The sequence below is a fragment of the Salvia miltiorrhiza genome, chromosome 1, assembly GCF_028751815.1.
Source record: "Salvia miltiorrhiza cultivar Shanhuang (shh) chromosome 1, IMPLAD_Smil_shh, whole genome shotgun sequence".
Lineage (NCBI taxonomy): Eukaryota > Viridiplantae > Streptophyta > Magnoliopsida > Lamiales > Lamiaceae > Salvia > Salvia miltiorrhiza.
The window spans coordinates 26,526,356-26,547,402 of NC_080387.1; the positions used below are offsets into that span (position 1 = coordinate 26,526,356).

General features: G+C 42.8%; 2 protein-coding genes and 2 long non-coding RNA genes across 4 annotated transcripts; all 4 read left to right on the forward strand.

Moving 5' to 3' along the window:
* The first annotated feature begins 1,359 nt into the window (after nt 1-1,359).
* Nucleotides 1,360-2,079, forward strand: LOC131017143 (uncharacterized). The gene is made up of 2 exons (XM_057945883.1): nt 1,360-1,472; nt 1,558-2,079. The coding sequence occupies exons 1-2, from the start codon at nt 1,398-1,400 to the stop codon at nt 1,840-1,842; spliced, it is 360 nt and encodes a 119-aa protein (XP_057801866.1). The 5' UTR covers nt 1,360-1,397; the 3' UTR covers nt 1,843-2,079.
* Nucleotides 2,080-2,231: 152 nt separating this feature from the next.
* Nucleotides 2,232-4,522, forward strand: LOC131017154 (uncharacterized). Its single transcript, XR_009099458.1, has 3 exons — nt 2,232-3,859; nt 3,938-4,007; nt 4,092-4,522. It is a non-coding gene; the product is annotated as an uncharacterized LOC131017154 (long non-coding RNA).
* Nucleotides 4,523-11,472: 6,950 nt separating this feature from the next.
* LOC131005266 (uncharacterized) lies at nt 11,473-13,316 on the forward strand. Its single transcript, XM_057932154.1, has 3 exons — nt 11,473-11,631; nt 11,811-12,633; nt 13,075-13,316. The coding sequence occupies exons 1-3, from the start codon at nt 11,473-11,475 to the stop codon at nt 13,314-13,316; spliced, it is 1,224 nt and encodes a 407-aa protein (XP_057788137.1).
* Nucleotides 13,317-15,525: 2,209 nt separating this feature from the next.
* LOC131017161 (uncharacterized) lies at nt 15,526-19,102 on the forward strand. Its single transcript, XR_009099460.1, has 3 exons — nt 15,526-16,321; nt 18,174-18,240; nt 18,843-19,102. It is a non-coding gene; the product is annotated as an uncharacterized LOC131017161 (long non-coding RNA).
* Nucleotides 19,103-21,047: the final 1,945 nt, after the last annotated feature.

Here is a 21,047-nt window from a genome sequence, read left to right on the forward strand (position 1 = left end):
GGTTATTATGCAATATGAATCATCTTCACACCTTAGGGATTTCATGATTCTCGTGGAAGGGAAAGAGATTTCTAAAGCTATTGTTCATGAGTCTAGTGAGCTCTTGTTTTTCTATAATCTTGTGTTAGTGAAGTCTGTTGTTTCTATATGGGAAAAATGATTATGTTATTTATGCTTATTCTGAATTCTTTAGAAAATAACATACTTGTTGGATGATATGCAAACTGGATTCGAAATAAAGGAGCTTAGTATAGATACCTTGCAATTGTTTTGTGTTGGTAGCTGATGTTGTTGATTGGATTCAATGAGATGAAAGCTGAAACAGCAAATATTGTTTCTTGACAATTTCAGGAGGTACTAAAGAGGAATGGAGGAAATTCGAATTAAGACTTACCTCTCAAGGTTTGGCAGCAGAAATCATCTTACTCTCTCTCAAATCTGGTGTCTAAGGGAATGAATGAAGAGTGTTGTTGGCTGATATGTTTATTTGAAGGAGTGCATTAATGGCTATACTTGAGTAGTCTACTAAAATGGCTGATTTTGTTCCCACACGCATGCCTTCCCTTTTCTTTTCTTGATGTAGTAGGTAGGAAGTTTGGTTTGTTTTCTTGATGTAGTAGGTAGGAAATAGGGATGTAGTGAATAATAAGTTGTAAAGTTGTGATGTGATGAATAAAATAAATCATTCTCTGTTGGTAAATCTATATATGTTATTAATCTCGGGTCTTGCTAAAAATACAAAATACTCTAAAAATTCTCATATTTTGATTGTTGACTTCTCATCCATTAACATCGTGACTTGTAGAATAAATCTAAATTAAATCTGTAGATTTAATTCACTTCACAAGCTGAAATAAATCCACGACTCGAGTGATAAAGGTAAATACATAGAAATGATATTTCTATTGCAAGTAAAAAAAAAATAACTTGACTTTACTAAGTCAGTTATAAATCTAAAATTATAAATTATTGACTGGCTCAATAATTCGATTGCGATCATAACATGCAATTGCATTAAATTCAAATATCTAGGCTAACTTAACAGGAAATTAATCACTGGATTAAAAATAACTGAGGATGCAATAATTTAAATATCGCATTTACTAATCTTAATCATAAAATAAAATAGCGGGCTACTACAGCTTTCCTATGCACTACAGAAGTCTGAACACTCGGGGCGCGTTAGGGCGATTGGTAGTTACATTACTCCTTCTGTGTTCTTCAAGTATTCCAAGGAGAGAAGACTACACATGAGAAAAGATGAGATGAAGAATACAGAAATGTATACGGTGATTGAAGAGTATGCTAACATAGTAAAGAACCTACAAGAAAGAGTTTCTCAACTTGAAGATACAGAAGAAAAAAGGAGTTGTTCTATTAAGCAACCGTGTTTGTGGATGGATAAAGAAACAGACAAGGATAAAAATAATGTTGATGAAGTGGTGTTGATTGACAAAGTTGATGCAGTAAAGGTTTGTTATTTAATTTTTTTTTCACATATAATCAACAAATTTTCATTATAATTTACACTATGCAGATTAACTTGTAATTATATAGGGTGTTGTAAGATCGTTGGAGTTCACTTCTCCGCCCCAAAAAGCAGCAAGACACGAAGTAGTTAATGAAAGGAAGGTGAAGTGTTTTGATTCTTTGCATACATCATTGAAAATGTTGTGCAGATATGTTGATAAGCACTTGACGAATGGTGAAGGAATTTTTGTGCAATTTGACTTTGACATCTTTGGTAAGCCTTTTGAGCTATACGTGCATGCTGATGACATCGTTGCATTCTGTGAATTAGAGCCAATATCAGGAAATTGCATAGTAGTATACATGTGGTAAGTATTTGCTTTTTCGTAAGTTAATATGTAAAGCATAAGTATATGTAGTTGTGATACATTTTTTTCTTTTTATCAGGCACTTATATAAAAAATTGAAGAATAGTAGTGTTTCTCATCGGTTTTGTTTTGTGGATCCGTTTGATGTATCATATGTAAACAAGTACAAGCATGATGCACGAACACTGGCTTTGGCAAATAGGCTTGAGAATATATCCCCCGGTCAATTAGTTATATGTCCGTGCAATATAAAGTAAGTATTATTATTCCTTTGTTCTTGTCTCATTATTATTATTCTTTTTTAAATTTGTCTAATGTGTACTTGTTGGGAACTTAATGAAATATCATAATCCTTGGTTTGATGATACCAAAATCAATAGGTTTCGTTTGTAATAGACTAGAACTGCTTGAACTCAAGTGTTAGAGTTCTTTTTCTTGTTTAGTTGTTGTTCTGAAGACTGAAGACTGAAGAACAAAGGACTGAAGACTGAAGTTGCCGACTGAAGCATCAGTCGAAGAATCAGTTTTTGACTTATTACTTAATGCGTGCCACGTGGAATCAGCGGACTGATACTAAAGTCATGTATCAGTTAAACATTCTTCCTCGGACTGAACCTCCAACGTTCAAAGGAAGCCACGCACTCCAGAAGTACAGCCGCATTAAATACAGAGATCTCAGGATCGTCATTTCTCTGCAGAGGTCATTCCTTTTTGGTGATTATCTTTTCAGAGATGTCACATCTCCTGCTCTTCAACATAGCCGTTCTCACCAAACAAGGAACCTCGAAGATTGAAGCCTCAGCCCAAGTTCAAATTACTCTCTAACGGAAGAAATCTTGAAGACCTTCTCCGCCAACGGATCTATTCAAGACTTCTCCTATAAATAGCGCTCGAGGATCACTTCAATCTTCACCGATTCAACGACATAAGCTGAAATGCTGCCAAAATTGTTTCTCAGCTAAAGCCCAGACTCTCCAAAGTTTGAATCGAAGAAGAGAATCCCAAAGCCAAAAATCAGTCACTGCTGATTGCATATATTCTCTTAGACCTTAGGAAAATCTTGTTTATCCAAAGTCTAGGTCAAACTAACTCCAAAGAACTTGTTTTTTGAAATTTAGTTGGCAAGTTTTCAAGCCTCCCTTCAACCTACTGAATCGAGTGTTTGTGTTGTAAAGGAGTTCAGAAATGCGTTCTGTCTCCGTGAGGTCCTAGTACACAGTGCGTGCTAGGAGTGAAAAATCCAACAAGGTGTGTTGGTACTGAAGATTGGATCTTCAATTGTTTCGGTTGTGTGCACCCGCAAGCACACGTTCAGGTTTGCTGTGCACCCGTAAGCACGAGCATCGGTTTGCAGTGCACCCGTAAGCACTTGCTAGTGAAGTTGTTGGTCTGATCAACCGACCGTGGATGTAGGAAGTGTTTTCTGAACCACGTAAAAATCTATGTGTTATTTACAGCTTTCAGTATTTACTTTCTTACTTGTGTTCTTCCCTTCGTAAACTGAAAATTGATTAATTGCAAAGAGAAACCTTAAGACTGACAACGTGCTTAACTCACAGGCTATTGCGAAACAAAAGTTTTCCGTTGCGTGTGTTATCAGTCTAACTGATCTATCTTCTGATAGTCAGTAAGATTTATAACATCTCTTTTTATCAAACTCGACTGAAGCCTTACGTTCATCAGTTAAGTTCTTTGACTTAACTGATAACTCTTTACTGAAGAGTATTCAGTATCAGTCGTCAATTCTATTTTGGTCAAAACTCTTTTCAGTAAACAGGTTGTGTGAGTTTGTGTTTGTAGTTTCGTTTTGATCTCTGGTAAAGATCGAAAATAGCCTATAGGTGTATTTCCCCCTCCCCATACAGCTATTCGAGACCTTCCAGACCTAACAGTACTTTTTTTATTATATATAGGGATCATTGGATTCTTACCGTGTTGGATCCTCGCAAAGAGATAATTTATCATTTTGATTCTCTCGGTGAATGTATGTTTGATAATACTTGAAAGACTATTGTGAACACGTAAGGTTTCATATTTTAATATAGTTACATTTATCTTTTATTATTTGGAGAACTAATATATGTTAATATATTTTGAAGGGCGATTTACATGTTCAATGCAAAATTACAAAAAAGAGGCAAGAAACAAATCACTTGGGAACTCATGAAGGTAATATTTTTCATTATATATTATTGAGTTTTTTTTTCCAATATGCTTAAGATGATTTTGATAACACTTCATTTTTTGACATAGTGTCCAATACAACCGGATTTCAAACAATGTGGATTCTTTCTATTGCGATTCATGAAGAACATTATTGAAAATACTATAGAGAGTGGTTCGTGCTCTCTACGTTTACTTGTAAGAAATTTACCTTTCACTTATTCAAATTTAAGTTAATTTTTTTCATTTGTATAAAATAGTATTAATATATATTTAAATTTTTAATTGTGAATATATACAAGATAATCAAACTTATGATCGAAAGGATATTGATGAAGTTCGTGTTGAGTGGGCAATCCTGTTGATGGAAAACATTTAGTACGATCGATTTTTGTTTTAGTGTGATAGACTTTTTGAATCGACATAATTGTATTGATTATATGCACTTCATACTTTGTATTTTGTGGTTAATTTTAGGTTTGACATTGTATTAATACTTGCTACAACATTGTTGGATGAAATATTTTAATTATGTGTGATGAGGACTGAAATATGCACCAGCGCTGTGCACTATATAATGGGAACATTTCTATTTATGCTTATGATTAGTATTATTATTATTAAGCTAACCAGTGCAGGTTTAATTGAAGACTTGGGGTAATAAAAGAAATAATAGAGCTTCCGGCGTAGTCAAGCAAGCATAGGCGACTCGGACTAAGGTCAATGTATTAAAGGGGCTTAGGCCCAATTATCTTAGGGAATGGGCTTGAGGCCCTAAGGCTTATTTACATGCTTATAAATAGAGACTTAATAGTGGGTTAGAAGGGGATCATCTCACATTATTCATTCATCTCATTATTCATTCATCTCTTGTAAAATGTAATTCTCTCCAAGTATAGTGAAAAAATCCCCAACACCCCGTGGACGTAGGTCTTCTCGACCGAACCACGTAAATCCGGTGTCGTTTACTGCTTTCTAGTTTAGGTGTTGGTTTCTCGTTTTACCAACTGGCGCCGTCTGTGGGAAATTGAGCTTAAGGCGTGAGTTTCGATTCTACATTTTTTTTTTGGGGATTTTCGGAATTTCAAAATTCAGATTACTGTTCATCGAAAAAATTTGGGGAATTGGGGATTGGGGTTACTGTTTGTCACTGTTCATCATCATCAAAAAAAAAAGGGGAAAGAATTGGGGGAAACGCGCTGGGCCATTTTCTTCCTCGGATCGGACAGCCGCTGCTCTGGAATCTCCGGCGAAATCATCGCCTCAAGGCCGATTCAACTTAGCTACCGCCGCCGCGGCTCTCCGCAGCTAGAGAATCACGGTGTTTCATTCTCGATATGGCTGCGATCTGATTTGGAAACAAGCCTCAAAGAATCCTAAGTACTCGAGCTTCAGGGAATTCTCACGAAATTACTGCAAAACCCCTTTAATATGGGATTCCTGAATTCTGGCAAGGGATCGATTGCAAAGCCCTAATTCATAGTTTTCTACCCGTCGATCCCACTTGTTGTTGCTGGAATTGTTTGCTGACGAGCTTACTGAGGGAAAGGAGGCAGACTCACGCGTTGATGTTGAAATCTGGTTTCGAATCGGAGCTGCCCTAGCTTTGGTTCAGAGCGGCAGCTGCCGGATCTGAGTAGCTGATGTATGAGGACCCTGCGGCGAGCCGAGATTGGAGAGGTCGAGGTGATGCTGTACTAGTCGCAGCAGTCGAAGAGGGGGAAGATGGGATTCCGATTTTGGGGTCTGTTTTTCCATTTTCCGGCGAAAGGGAGTGCCACACCAGTTCTATTTGATCAATGACAAAGCTAAGTTACATGTCTTCACTTTGTTGAAATTCTATGAATCAATCATGCTTTTGAATAAGTTTAGCTCTATTTTTGCTTTGATTTTGGGGCAGACTTTGTTCTGGTTTGGGATACGAATCAAACATTATGGTTATCGAGATAATATGTACTTAAAACTGCCATTGGAGGTTATAACTTGCAAAATGGGGAAGTGTGGGGAATCTTGGGATATGATGTTACAGCATGAGCTATTTAATTAGTATCTGTTTTGTTAGTGCTTCTTGGTTGATATACTCTGATTTTGGTGAACTTGCAGTGGGTCTTGGATTTTCAGGTGGTCTAATGATTAATTTGAGAATTTTTGGACTGTGTATAGTTGTTATATGCAGACTTAATTGATTAAGATCTGGGTCATGATTACATGATTGAAGCTATGTAGTGATCTCATCTATCTCAATATTGAGCTTCCTGTAGTTATGCGCTGACTGCGCATCTTTAACTGTTTACAAATCTAGTGATTGTCATTGAGGAAAAGTGGGGAATTATTTGTTATTGTTTCAAATTTTGTTGAGGCCATTAGAGATTTTATGAACTGAAAATTGTGACAACCAGCTTGGTTCTCTGTAAATTTATGGCGATTTAGTTCTGATCTTTGTTTTGATTTTGGGGCAAATTTACGGGATTAATCATTTTTTGTTTATAAACTAGAGGGGGGAGTAGGGCAAATTTTAATCATGTAGCGATTGACCTTTTTAAAGTTTATCATCTGCCTTGTGCTGATTCTTGGGATTTTTAAGCTTGTTATTGTTGTGATTTTACTTTATTGGTAAGCTTGATAGTGATATGCTGCTATGGTTTTTGGGACTTGATATTGTTGAGATATAATTCTGAACTTGGGAGTGATTTAGCTATGATTTTTGCTCTGATTTTGGGGATTAATTCTGTCATTTTGTTGGACTAACTTAGCCCTGATTTCGCATGGTGAGTTCAGGACCACCAAGACGGGTGCTCTGACGGGGTGACGGGTATTCCTCTGCTCTGGCGGGTGACGGGCATTCCTCTGCTCTGACGGGTGACTGGTATTCCTCTGCTCTGGCGGGTGACGGGCATTCCTCTGCTCTGACGGGTGACGGGTATTCCTCTGTCCTGACGGGTGACGGGCATTCCTCTACCCTGACGGGTGACGGGTATTCCTCTGTCCTGACGGGTGACGGGCATTCCTCTGCCCTGACGGGTGACGGGTGTTCCTCTGCTCTGACGGGTGACGGGTATTCCTCTGCTCTGGCGGGTGACGGGCATTCCTCTGCCCTGACGGGTGACGGGTATTCCTCTGTCCTGACGGGTGACGGGCATTCCTCTGCCCTGACGGGTGACGGGTGTTCCTTTGCTCTGACGGGTGACGGGTATTCCTCTGCTCTGGCGGGTGACGGGCATTCCTCTGCTCTGACAGGTGACGGGTGTTTCTCTGCTCTGACGGGTGCTCTGCCGGGTGCTCTGACGGGTGTTTCTCTGCTCTGACGGGTGCTCTGCCGGGTGCTCTGACGGGTGTTTCTCTGCTATGACGGGTGCTCTGCCGGGTGCTCTGACGGGTGTTTCTCTGCTATGATGGGTGCCCTGCCGGGTGCTCTGCCGGGTGTTTCTCTGCTCTGACGGGTGCTCTGCCGGGTGCTCTGACGGGGCAATTAAACTTGGGAAAGCTTTGAACAAAGTATGGGAACCGCCATAACATGAAAACGGTAAACCACTTGTAAGTGGTAATTCAGGTACTTCGCAGAACTTTATCTCGTGAAAGCATCTGAGCATGATGGGGGAATATTATGCTTTATCACTAGGTAAAATTATGATCTTAGGGTATTTTATGGGAACATGCAAGCATGACAGGTGTTAAGTAATCGACGAAGAAATTGCGATGAACACAAAAGATTTACGTGGTTCGGGCTGAAACCCTACATCCACGGGACCAAGAAAGGAGCTTCTACGCAAACTGAGAATTTTACAAGGTGTTACAAGTGTTGACTAGTGTTGTTGTTTACATTAGACACCCAATTGCTCATTATATAGCAAGCTTTGAAAATAACGAGCTGTAAACAACCATCAAAGAAACCGTTATGCAAAACAGTTAGCTCTGCAAAAGAAACTTTGACTCTGTCTCTGGAGTGTTGACTCTGCCTTGGCAACTCTGACTCTGATATGCCTCGGCTCTGACTCTGGCATCAGTGGCCTCTCTGCTCTGCCAGCGGCGCGATCTCTCTGCTCTGGCAGAAGATCGATTCCTCTGATGAACCGATTCCTCTGGCGAAGCGATTCATCTGGCGTGGCGATTCCTCTGGTCTGCCAGCAGCGAATCCTCTGCTCTGGCAGCAGCGATTCTTCTGCTCTGGCAACTTCACCAGAGTAAACTTTTACAACTCCAGAGTATACAAACTAGATTATAAACTTACGAAATCATAGACAACAATAGGGATTTGGGAAATATTCTACTTCTTTACTTGAGCAAAACCATGACTTATATGATCTTTGATGGGATTTATGCAATCACAACATCATCTTGGAAGCTGCACAACTTCTGCATATGTGCTAGGGCTTGAAATGCAACTTGTATATTCTACTTAACATGTTCATGCAGAGCATTGCACATGTCACCAGAGGGGGGAGTAGGGTGTATACCCATAGTCCACAATTTACAAATTCAAAATTGCTGCTCAGCAAGTAAAGGGAAAAGCAAATGTCAAGGGCAGACCAGAGGAACCATTTTAACCGTAAGCCACGAAAGTTGGTTGTACCCCCGGGTCTTCCATGCTCCGTGCAGGGTATTATTTCTGTTGTTCAACCGTAAGCCGCGAAAGTTGGTTGCACCCCCCGGGTCTTCCATGCTCCGTGCAGGGTATTATTTCTGTTGTTCAACCGTAAGCCGCGAAAGTTGGTTGCACCCCCCGGGTCTTCCATGCTCCGTGCAGGGTACTATTTCTGTTGTTCAACCGTAAGCCACGAAAGTTGGTTGTACCCCCCGGGTCTTCCATGCTCCGTGCAGGGTATTATTTCTGTTGTTCAACCGTAAGCCACGAAAGTTGGTTGCACCCCCCAGGTCTTCCATGCTCCGTGCAGGGTATTATTTCTGTTGTTCAACCGTAAGCCGCGAAAGTTGGTTGCACCCCCCGGGTCTTCCATGCTCCGTGCAGGGTATTATTTCTGTTGTTCAACCGTAAGCCGCGAAAGTTGGTTGCACCCCCCGGGTCTTCCATGCTCCGTGCAGGGTACTATTTCTGTTGTTCAACCGTAAGCCACGAAAGTTGGTTGTACCCCCCGGGTCTTCCATGCTCCGTGCAGGGTATTATTTCTGTTGTTCAACCGTAAGCCACGAAAGTTGGTTGCACCCCCCAGGTCTTCCATGCTCCGTGCAGGGTATTATTTCTGTTGTTCAACCGTAAGCTGTTTACCTCGTTTTTGGGCGGTGCTTGCTAGTGTTCTACCGTGTTTTTGAGCATGTTTTATTCCTCTTTGCCTTATTTTTCACGTGCTCGATGACCTTTTTGGTATATTGTTGTCATGTGCAGGATTCGAGAGTTGTCAAGTTTTTCAGCTTAGATTGAAGCAAAATTCGAAGACAACCCACGGCCGCCGCCGCGCCACGGCGGCCGCCGTCTAGACGGCGCCGCAGCCCCACGGCGCGGGCCGTGCACGTTTTTGGGAGTTTCTGCGAAAGGGCATCACGGCGGCGCCGTGCCACGGCGGCCGCCGCCGCTGTTATTTTTCGGCAGTTATGGTTTTTAGTATAAAAACCCATTTTTAGGGTTTTATTGAGGGTTCCGATCAGCACAGCCTCTAGGGCGATTTTCATTTATTTTTCCTTGGTTTTTAGAGATTCAAAACATTAGTATACATTCTTGGATTCGCTGGATTGCCGTGGATCGATCGTTTCTTTCCGTTGGATTTGTTTTGCTCGGATCACTACGTTTGTAAGAACTCATTTACTTTATTTAGTTGATTTGAATCTTTGGTCACTTGAATCCTTTAGTTTGTGTTTTTGATGAATGTGGTGATTGTAGATCAGTGTCGTTGAATCGTGAGAAGTACATGAATCATTGTTAAGTATTGCGCCTTAGGATTTCTTTTGTTGGTGAATGTTTAGTAATCTCTTTTATGGTGATTGAAGATTTTTGTGAGTTGAATTTGATGCTTGATTTAGTTTCTTGCCTAGGTAATGATTTATTGCTAATGCTTATGAGTTTATGATTGTTTGGTTCAGAGTTCGAGATCGAAACCCTAGTTGATTCCGTTAATGTTTAAATGCCGTGTTCTTAGTTCTTATATGTGTTCGTACATGTTTCTGCATTAGTTAATGTTTATTGCTTCATTTCAATTACGTACCGGTGTTAGAGCGTTAGTCAGTGCCAGCCCCAATTATCCGATTAGAGTGTTTAGGTTTTATTTCTGTACTTGTGAGTAGCATAATCGAAGCCCTGTTAAGTCTTCCTTGAGAGACGACTTGAGTCACCTTACCACCCTAGGACGACCTCGTATAAATTCGAGTCCATCCATTAGGTGTTTTAGGATGAGTCAAATTTTGGCACCGTTGCCGGGGAAGGCTTTAGGCATTTGATTGTGTTGCATTGTTTTCCGTGTTTATTTTTGTTTCTTTCTTTTGACTTGGTTATTTTCTCCCTCCGGTGCGTTTGATTTGGTTGCTAGTGTTGTGTATGCAAGGTCGCCGTAGCTTGAAGAGAAAGCTAGTGCCTTACTTTGACAACATTCACCGACCTCGTGAGGTCCTTTTAAATCTGGAGGAGGAGTCTGAGTCCAGTTCGAGAACCCTTGTGGAATCACAGTCTCGAGAGGGTGACCGTGAAGAGAGAATCGCTTCCAACCCCATTCTGGAAGCCGTCGAGGATACACCTCCGTTGCACTCGGAAGGAGAAGAAGAAGCTCAGCCTAATCCTGACCAAGAAACCATGGCGGAGCAGAATGTCCAGTACATGGGAGATTTTTCCAGGCCAGTCATTGGGACCACCAGCACGTCAGCGATAGTGCTTCCCACGGCAGTCCGGAACTACAATCTGAAGCCCAACGATTCGAACCTGTTGCCGCTCTTTTATGGGATGCCGAGTGAGGACGCCTTACAGTTCATCCGTGACTTCTGCACTCAAGTGCAGACCTTCCCACTATTGGAGCTCACCGAGGATCAGTTGAGACTCAAGTGCTTACCTTATGCACTCAAGGACCGGGCTAGAACATGGTTACTGTCCTTGCCGCCAAACTCCATCACCACATGGGCGGAGGCGAGTGAGAAGTTCATGCTCAAATACTACCCTAATCACAAGACGCAAGAGATTAGGACACAGATAATGAACTTCATGCAAGGAGCTGACGAGCCCCTTCACGAGGCTTGGGAGAGATTCCAAGAGCTTCTCCGCCAGTGCCCGCAGCACCAGTTGGCTCCCGTCATGCTGATGCAGTTCTTCTATGACGGATTGATTCAGACGGCACAGTTTATGGTGGATAGTACCGCTGGGGGCAACATTGCCCGAAAGACAGCTGATCAGCTCAAGGAGATCTTCAACACTCTTGCCGCGAGTTCTCAACAAAAATCAGTCAGAGGAAGGAGGATCGAAGCCAATGCGGTAGCCCCAAACAATGAGCTGCAGAAGCAAGTAGCGGACCTGATGAGGCAAGTTCAGCATCTAAGAATGAATCAGGTGGAGCCTCAACCCGTTCAAGCACCGCCAGCACAAGCACCGCCAGCTCAGGCACCGCCAGCAGAAGGGTGTGGCATTTGTGGCGATTTTAGCCACGGAACTAACGAGTGCCACCGAATGGGGGAGTTCACACCTGAAGGGGAGGCAGAGGTCTATGCTGCTTAGGGATACCAGGGGAGACCTCAATTTGAACAGAGGCCCATGTTTAATCAAGGGCGGGGTGGCGAACTCAGCAGAATTCTGGATGGAGGAACCAAGCGCCTGGCCAAGGGTCGGGATCAAATCAAGGAAATCTATTCCGCCGTACTCCTCAGCAATTTGGGTATCAGAACCAGCAGCAGTTCTACCCACCTCAACAGCAGTTCCCCTTTCCTCAGCAGCAGAACTACCCACAAGCTTACCAGCAGCAGCCACCGCAGTATCAGCAGTACCAACAACCCCCTATGCAGCAGGCGAATTTTCAGCAGCAGCAGCAGCAATTTCAGACTGCTCCCCAACAGTTTCAGAAGCAAGCCCAACCACAGAAGCCGACTCTCGAGGACACCATGCAATCTTTTATGGAGATGACCAAGCAGAGCATGGAGTCCCAGTCGGCTACAATCAAGCGTCTCGAGACAACCGTTGGGCAGCTCTCCGGGACATTGAACCAGATGCAGCAGCAGCAACAACCAGGGAAGCTCCATGGACAAGGATTGCAGCCCCACCAAGCCCAAGCAGTTACTGTTTTACGCAATGGAAAGGTGGTGAATAACAAAGTGGAAGCCCCTGTGGAAGAACCACCCAAAGAAGCTCGCATGGAAGAGCAAGTAAAGGAGCCGCTGCAGCCAAGAGAGGAGGAAAATGAGAAAGAGAAGGAGCCCGAGGTGAAGCTCCACAAGGCTGCCAAGCCATACAAGCCACCGGTTCCCTACCCAAGCCGGTTGAAGAATGAAAAGCTGGACCAACAGTTCACCGACTTCTATAACATGTTGGCAAAGGTGAACGTGAACCTGCCACTTCTGGACGTGATCAGAAATGTCCCAGCTTACGTGAAGTTCTTCAAGGAGCTGGCGTCCAAGAAAAGGAAGTTTGTTGACAACGAGAAGATTCTTGTGTCCGAGGTTGCCAATTCCATCATGCAGCAGCCCTTGCCACCCAAGCAACGAGATCCAGGTAGTTTTGTTATCAATATTGCTTTGGGGAACGGTAAGGAGGCCTCGGGTATGCTTGATTTGGGGGCAGGGATTAATTTGATGCCGTACTCTATTTTTAAGCAATTAGAGTTAGGCGATTTAAAACCCACTAGAATGTGCTTACAATTGGCCGATAGATCAGTTAGGTATCCTCGCGGGGTTATTGAGGATATCCTAGTTAAAGTGGGTGGTTTGATTGTGCCTGTCGATTTTGTTGTGCTTGAGATAGGAGAAGTCCATGAGAATGGCAAGGAACACACTTTACTGCTAGGAAGACCATTCATGGCCACCACTAACACGTTGATTGATGTGAAAAATGGAACAATAAAAATGACCGTGTTAGGAGAGTCCGTGTCTTTTTCTGTGCATCATAGTCGCGCTTTGCCATCATCTTCTTTCACTAATGAATGCTCTTATATAGATGCTATTGATGGCCTCGCCGAGATGGTTTTTGCGCAGGAACAAGAGATAGTGGGGGTCTTTGCAGGATCGGCGGACATGGAGGAGTTTGCTCGGGAAGCCGAGGAAAGAGAGAGAGAACGAAGAGACAAACTCCCCATTGATGAGCCTGTGGTGCTTGAAGAGGCCACGAAGTGCAAAAAGCCCAAGTTGGAACTCAAGGATCTCCCTAAACACCTCAAGTATGTGTACTTGGAAGAATGAGAGGAGAAGCCCGTGATAATATCCGCCGAGCTCACGCATGAGCAAGAACTGGCGTTGATGGGAGTGCTAAGGAGCAACAAGTTGGCATTTGGTTGGGGCCTTGCCGACATTAGTGGTATTAGCCCCGCCACGTGCATGCATCGAATTCACCTAGAGGATGGAGCAACACCTAAGAGGGATGGTCAACGAAGACTCAACCCCGTCCTCATGGAGGTAGTACGCAAGGAGGTACTCAAGCTATTAGCGGAAGGGATCATTTACCCTATCGCCGATAGTGAGTGGGTAAGCCCGGTGCATGTGGTGCCCAAGAAGGGAGGAATCACGGTTGTCCTGAATGACAACAAGGAGCTGGTGCCGACCCGCCCGGTCACGGGTTGGCGTATGTGTATTGACTACAGGAAGCTAAACGCCGTCACAAAGAAGGATCATTTTCCGCTTCCTTTCATTGATCAAATGTTGGATCGTTTAGCTGGCCATGATTTTTACTGTTTCCTTGATGGTTTGTCAGGTTATTACCAAATAGCAATCGCGCCGGAGGACCAGGACAAGACGGCGTTCACAACCCCATTTGGTACCTTTGCGTGGAAGAGGATGCCTTTTGGGTTGTGCAATGCACCGGGGACCTTCCAACGGTGCATGATGTCGATCTTCGCGGAAATGATAGGTGATTTTGTTGAAATTTTCATGGATGACTTTTCCGTGTTTGGAAATTCGTATAGTGATTGCTTGGGTAAAATTAATTTGGTTTTAAAAAGGTGTATAGAGAGTGGGCTAACTCTTAGTTGGGAAAAGAGTCACTTCATGGTGACTAGTGGCATCGTTCTTGGCCACGTGGTGTCAAAAGATGGTATAGAGGTTGATAGGGCTAAGGTGGAGGTGATTGAAAAATTACCCCCACCAATTGATGTGAAAGGTATACGGAGTTTCCTAGGTCATGCCGGGTTTTACCGGCGTTTCATTAAGGATTTCTCTAAAATTACCCAACCTTTATGTCGTCTACTTGCTCAAGATGTGGAATTTGATTTTAATGAAACATGTATGCATGCTTTTGAATTGTTGAAGCTTAAGTTGAGCACTGCACCTGTTGTTGTTGCACCCAATTGGTCTTTGCCTTTTGAGATTATGTGTGATGCGTCAAACTCCGCTGTGGGAGCCGTTCTTGGTCAACGTGTGGATAAAATGTTGCGTGTCATTTACTATGCTAGCTTGACTTTGAATAGCGCACAAGTGAATTACACCACCACTGAAAAAGAGTTGCTTGTTGTGGTCTTTGCTTTAGACAAGTTTCGTGCTTATATCATAAGCTCTAAAGTAATTGTCCATAGTGATCATGCGGCTCTAAGGTATTTGTTGACTAAGTCCCAAGCTAAGCCACGCCTTATCCGTTGGATTTTATTATTGCAAGAGTTTGATCTTGAGATTAAGGATAGGAAGGGGAGTGAAAACTCTGTTGCCGATCACTTGTCTAGACTTGAGCATATGGTGGTTGAATCGAGTCAAGGTGTCATACATGAGTCTTTCCCGTTTGAGCATACTTATGAAATTGCCTCTGTGCCTTGGTTTGCTGATATTGTCAATTACCTTGCTTGTGGGGAATTAAGACCCGATCTAACATCCCAAGAGAGGAAAAGGTTTTTGGCTACTTGCAGGCAATACTATTGGGAAGATCCCTACCTTTTCAAGTTGGGAAAGGACGAGGTGATTCGGAGATGCATCCCGGATGTGGAGCAACAACAAGTGTTGAGGCTTTGCCATGAAGCCCATTGTGGTGGGCATTTTGGTGGACAAAAGACGGCTCATAAGGTCCTCCAATCCGGTTTGTTTTGGCCAACTCTTTTCAAAGATGCTCATTCTTTTTATATTGCTTGTGACCGGTGTCAAAGAGTGGGGACAATTGGGCGCAGGAATGAAATGCCCCTCACGAGCATTCTTGTTGTGGAGATTTTTGATGTGTGGGGCATAGATTTCATGGGCCCCTTCCCCATGTCTTACGGTTATGAATATATCTTGCTTGCCGTTGATTATGTGTCCAAGTGGGTTGAGGCCATCCCCACAAGGACATGTGATGCTAATGTCGTCTTGAAGTTTGTGCAGGAGAACATATTATGTAGGTTTGGATTTCCCAAGGCCATAATCAGTGATGGAGGCTGTAATACCCGGGCTTTTGATGACGTGTTTAATTGATTGAATTTGAGTAATTAGGGTTTAGATCCCTTGTTTGATTTACTTTGTAAAGAGATGAAGAGTTATATGAAGTTTTGTTGTTATATTTTAAAAATGTTGAGATGTTCTTTTGATGATGTGAGAATGATGTGGGATTTTATATCCGTATTTGAGTTTGAGTATTCAAATAATTCTAGATAATTATTTGAATGAGAACGGTGAACTCGGAAGTGAAATCTGAGTCCGTTAAGACGTTTTTGAAATTTTTGACTTTTTGACGATGAATAGTAAAATACGGCTATTTCGTCTTTTTGTCGACTTTCAAAATCTTACGTGCACGTCGTCGAGAAATATTCTTAGTTTTTCGATACGAGTCCAATAATGAAAGTTTTTATTTTTGGACGACGAGTGAATACTAAATCGGGATTTCTCGATAAACGAACCGAGCTCGTTTATCAGAATTTCGAGAACGAGCTTGCGTTTTCTATATTTATATAGAATTACGAGTGTAATGAAAGTGAGTAGAGGTTGAGAGGGCGAGTAACGAAGAGTATGGGTTGTTAGTCGTTAAAACGAGACGAGACGAGACGAGACGAGACGAGATATTTAACGACTAAATATCTAACCCTACCCCACCAAAACCACCCCCCAACCGCCCAAGTTCAGTCAAACACTCTTAACTCACGTTGATTTTCAGCCCACACACAACTCACACACACTAACACCTAAAACACACACACCATTCACGCATATACCATTTTTAGCTTGAGCTCAAGCTTTTGAGCTCCGATTTGAGCACCGAGATGAACGCCGATCATCTTTTCGATCACGTATCTAAGTAGGTAAGATCTCTACCTACGTTTTGATGGTTTTCTTTTCGATTTTCGTCGACGTCGAAAAACGTCGATTCTCGACTTTATTTTGAAACGACGTCGGATCGTCGTGAAATTTTAGTATGTTGTTCTTGGGTAGATGTTGAGCATGTTTAATGAAGGGAGTAAGAACGGAACGAACCGTAGCTATGAAACCCATGAGGGCAGCCCCGTTTTTCACATATTAGCTTGTCTTTCGATTTTTGTTTGATCGTTTTGACTTGATATTTGTGCTTAGGGGTATGCTAGAATCGATATATATTAAATTCGTATTTTTCCAAGCACGAAAATTGTATAAATTTTTAGAGTATGATTATTTAAATTCGTGAAGTTAGAGACGTTGCATAATGAATATTATTGCGTATATGTGTTCTACGATATCACATGAGCATGCTAATTGATTTACAATTTATGGATGATAATTGTTGAACGAAATTAAAACTGGAATTCTGTCAAAATTTTACAGCAGTTTCAAGCTTATGTTTCGATGAGTTTTCATTGCTTGATGGCTCTGAAATTTTAGTATGTTTATCTATGATATGTGTATTTCGTTGCTGCAAAATTTCATGTCTTTTGGATGATGTTTGCTATTTTAAAGATATTTTGAAAAGTCCTTGACAGAATCTGTCAACTATTGGTAGACTTCACAAAAACGTTTATATCTATTAATCCATGAAGGATTTTGCATCACCGTTTTTTTTAAACGAAACTAGACTTCAATACTTTTCTAAAAACATAAGATTTCGATTTTTATGACTTCTGAAACAGAGCAGTTTATTATTTCAAAAATGCCCTGTTCTGCTGTCATATTTGTCCAACAGTAAAAGTGTATGAATTTCATTGTTTATTTGGCAGATCATATGAACGTTTTCTCTCGTGAAATTTTAACCAAATCTTCAAGGATACCTTTAGTTTTGGATGATTAAATTTGATGGAATTTTATTAAGGTTTGCCTTGGTTTCTAATGGCCTAAACAAAATTGGCAGAAACTGTCAATCTTTGACAGCCTGCACTAAAAGAGCAATATCTCCAAAAACCTTTAACCTTTTTGGTTAACTACCATTTTTAGAGTGAACTACACTTCATGAAGTTTTTGAGATCAATTGGTATGAGAGTTTATGATGATTGAGTTGGTTGTTATGAATTTTTAAAGATGACACAAAAACAGCAAAACTTTCTAGAAAACAACTTGATTATATTTGTTTTGATGGATGATACGATATGACTAAATGGTGTGAGTTGTGAGAGTTATGATTAACGCACATAAATGTTGGTATCTGACACTCGAACAATTGGTGTCGAGTATAAATGATAGTTTACTGATAAAGAGTTTTGATGATTTTGAATTGTTTGGTTTGCGTTGAAAAGATGTCAAGATGTTAAGTTTTGAGTCGAGAGACGAGTTCACGTAGTGAGATTCACGCGTTGAAATCTCGTGGTTGACATTATATATGAATAGGTCATGCCGAAATTTTTAGTGAAATTAGGATTTGAGCATAGTCAATTCTTGTTGACCCGTGACTCAAATACATGCCTAATGGATAGTTTAACTTCTAATTGGTTAATTAGACGAGATGAGAGCGAATAGATCTGCTAAGAAAGTGGACTTTTCGATGTGTTAAATATTTCTTTTAATTGAAGAGCTGCTAATTATAACATAAGGATGTTATAATTAATGAGTAATGACGAGAGATAATAATTGTTATATTGATTAACAATCAAGAGAGATGAACATTAGAGATACTAATGTTTCATAAAAGAGATTAGATTATTGATCGAGGTTTCTTTTATAACTTCTCATCAATTCTTCATAACAATGAAGGTCCTTTTGGGAAGTAACGACTTGAGGGAGAGAGTGACGTTACTCATTGATACAGAGACACAACGAGGTGGGCATTACTTTTACTATACGTATATAGAGATCCCCTACGTATCGTAGGCCTCTTATACGAATGAATGCATGAGATGATCTAACTGTTAATTTCAGTTTCATATATATCAAATGAGTTTAAATGTTACATTCAAACAAGTTATTTCATGACAAAATCTTTGAGTTAAAGTTATTTCAAGTATTGTCTTGCCATAAAATGTTTCAATTTTAGTATGATATCTATCTGCTTTGGCTTTGCCAATGATGCAATCGAATTCGGGTCCTGAGCAGTTGATAGCTATCCTGCCAGGACTAGTGTACACCAGTGACCGTGAGTCATCTAGCGGGTTGGCCGGTCAAGTGACCGTGAGAGGTGGCCACCTCTCCGGCACAAAGTTCCAGATATGATAGATTACAAAAGAACTTAGTCTGATCAGACGAACTTTAAGAATCACAAATGAACTTAGTAAGCTTGGGCCTTTTTAGCGAAAAACTCCCTTGCTGTACTGATTATGATGGCATGACAATTTATAGTTTTGAAGCATGTATTTTTATACCTAGGCATACGTGCCCACTGAGTGCTTTTGTACTCAGCCCTGCATATGTTTTCTAAATGTGCAGGTTGAGCTGATGTGATGATGGTGCTGCAATGAGCGGAGTCTCCAGGGTTGTTAATAAATAGTTAACCTGTCTAGAATATGTCTTCATACATATGTCTAGCTACTTTCCGCTGCAAGATGTTGTTGATGTTATAGTATATTATGTCATACTTTGAGTCTTAAGAGAATGGTTTCATACGATGTATAACTTTATTAATGATATTAATTAAGTTTTATGTTGTCTTTCATAGACTGTTTTCAATTGAGTATTAATGAATAAAAATGACGAGCTTTATTAAGATGAGTAAGTTTTACGGCTATATATGACGCCCCTTTTCTTCCCCTTCTTCTTTAACCCCATCCCTAGTCGTGGATCACTCGGCCTAACTATCCATAGTTAGGGCGGGCTGTGACAGAGGCAAACACTTCTGCAACAAGCTTTTTGAGAAGCTTATGAGGAAAAACGGCATTACTCACAAAGTGGCCACACCTTATCATCCTCAGACCTCGGGCCAAGCCGAAACAAGTAATCGGCAAATCAAGGGCATACTGGAAAAGACGGTCCAACCCTCGCGTAGGGATTGGTCTCTTAAGCTCAATGATGCCTTGTGGGCATATCGCACCGCCTTCAAAGGAGTCCTGGGAATGAGCCCCTACCGCCTTGTCTACGGTAAAGCATGCCACTTACCGGTGGAGGTTGAGCACCGAGCTTATTGGGCAATCAAGGCCACCAATTGCGACATTACTACCGCGGGGAAGCACAGAGCCTTGCAAATGGAAGAACTCGATGAATTGCGCAACGAGGCGTACGAGAATGCAAGGATCTACAAAGACAAGGTCAAGAGGTTGCATGATAGCCGTATTGTGCCAAAGAATCTCCAACCCGGAATGAAAGTTCTTTTGTTCAACTCAAGGTTGAAACTTTTCCCGGGCAAGCTCAAGTCTCGTTGGAGTGGCCCGTTCATTCTTAAGGAGATTCTCCCTCATGGCGCTGTGATCTTAAGCAAGGAGAACAACGAAGAGACGTTTACCGTCAATGGACATAGAGTGAAGCCCTACTTGGAGCATGAAGTGGTTGCCGCCGTAGTGGAGTCCCAAGCACTCCACGACCCTTTGTTTTGACAAGCTTAATACCGTCGAGCTCTCGACCTTAACTAGAGCGCTTCGTAGGAAGCAACCCACGTTTCTTCTTTCCTTTCTTTCCTTTTTGTTGTGTGTGGAGTGAATCCTTGAGGTGTTGTTTCCTGTTATTGCCGGCGTTAGATGGGTTTTCATTGGTGTTCTTTTGTGGTGATGCAGGAAATAGGCTTCCCGGACTGTCCCCGAGCCCAAAGAGTGTAATTCTGGCTGAATTCAGCAAACAGCCGAAGGGGAGGGACGGCGGCGCCGTCTCACGGCGGCCGCCGCACACGGCCGCCGCCGCCACACGGCGGGCGCCGCCAATTGCTGCCACCAAAATCTTCAAAATCTACACAAAACGCCGAAAGGGGGGGACGGCGGCGCCGTCTCACGGCGGCCGCCGTGCACGGCGCCGCCGCCTGACAGCGGGCGCAGCCACCATTTTCACCAGCTCTTTTCACAAAAACCCCGAAGGGGGTGCACGGCGGCGCCGTCCCACGGCGGCCGCCGTCACCCCCAGCCCGGCCCGTCCCCACCCTTTAAAAGAACCCAACCCTAGCTGCCTCCCCCCACCTTCCCGCCTCCCTCCCTATCTCTCTCCCCCTTTCTCAATAATCGCCGCCCCACCACCTCTACTACCCACATCCGACCACCACCGTCCACCACCTCCAACCTCCTTTTCTCCACCTTCATACCAACCTCCATAAACACCACGCCACCACCCGCCGTCACCACCACCAATCCCCACCGCCAACCACCGTACACCAACCTCCACCACCACCCCCCGCCAGCCCGTCTCCACCTTTAACAACCTCCATCACCACCACCCCTGCAGCCACCGCCGTTCCCAGTACGCAGACGCCGACGCAGAGCAGACCAGCCCTTCTCCTCCCGTCGCTTACGGCCGCCGCTGTCTCCACGGCCGCCGCCGTATCCCACAGCCACCGCTGTCTCCACGGCCGCCGCCGTCTGCACCGCCCCCGCCGTCAGCACAGCCGCCGCCGTCTACTTCCGGCCCTTCCCATGGCACCTCTCACCACCTACAAGCGCCGCCGCCCCCTCGTCGTCGACGAAAGCGAAGATGAGGCCCCGCCTAGCCCTCAGGCCC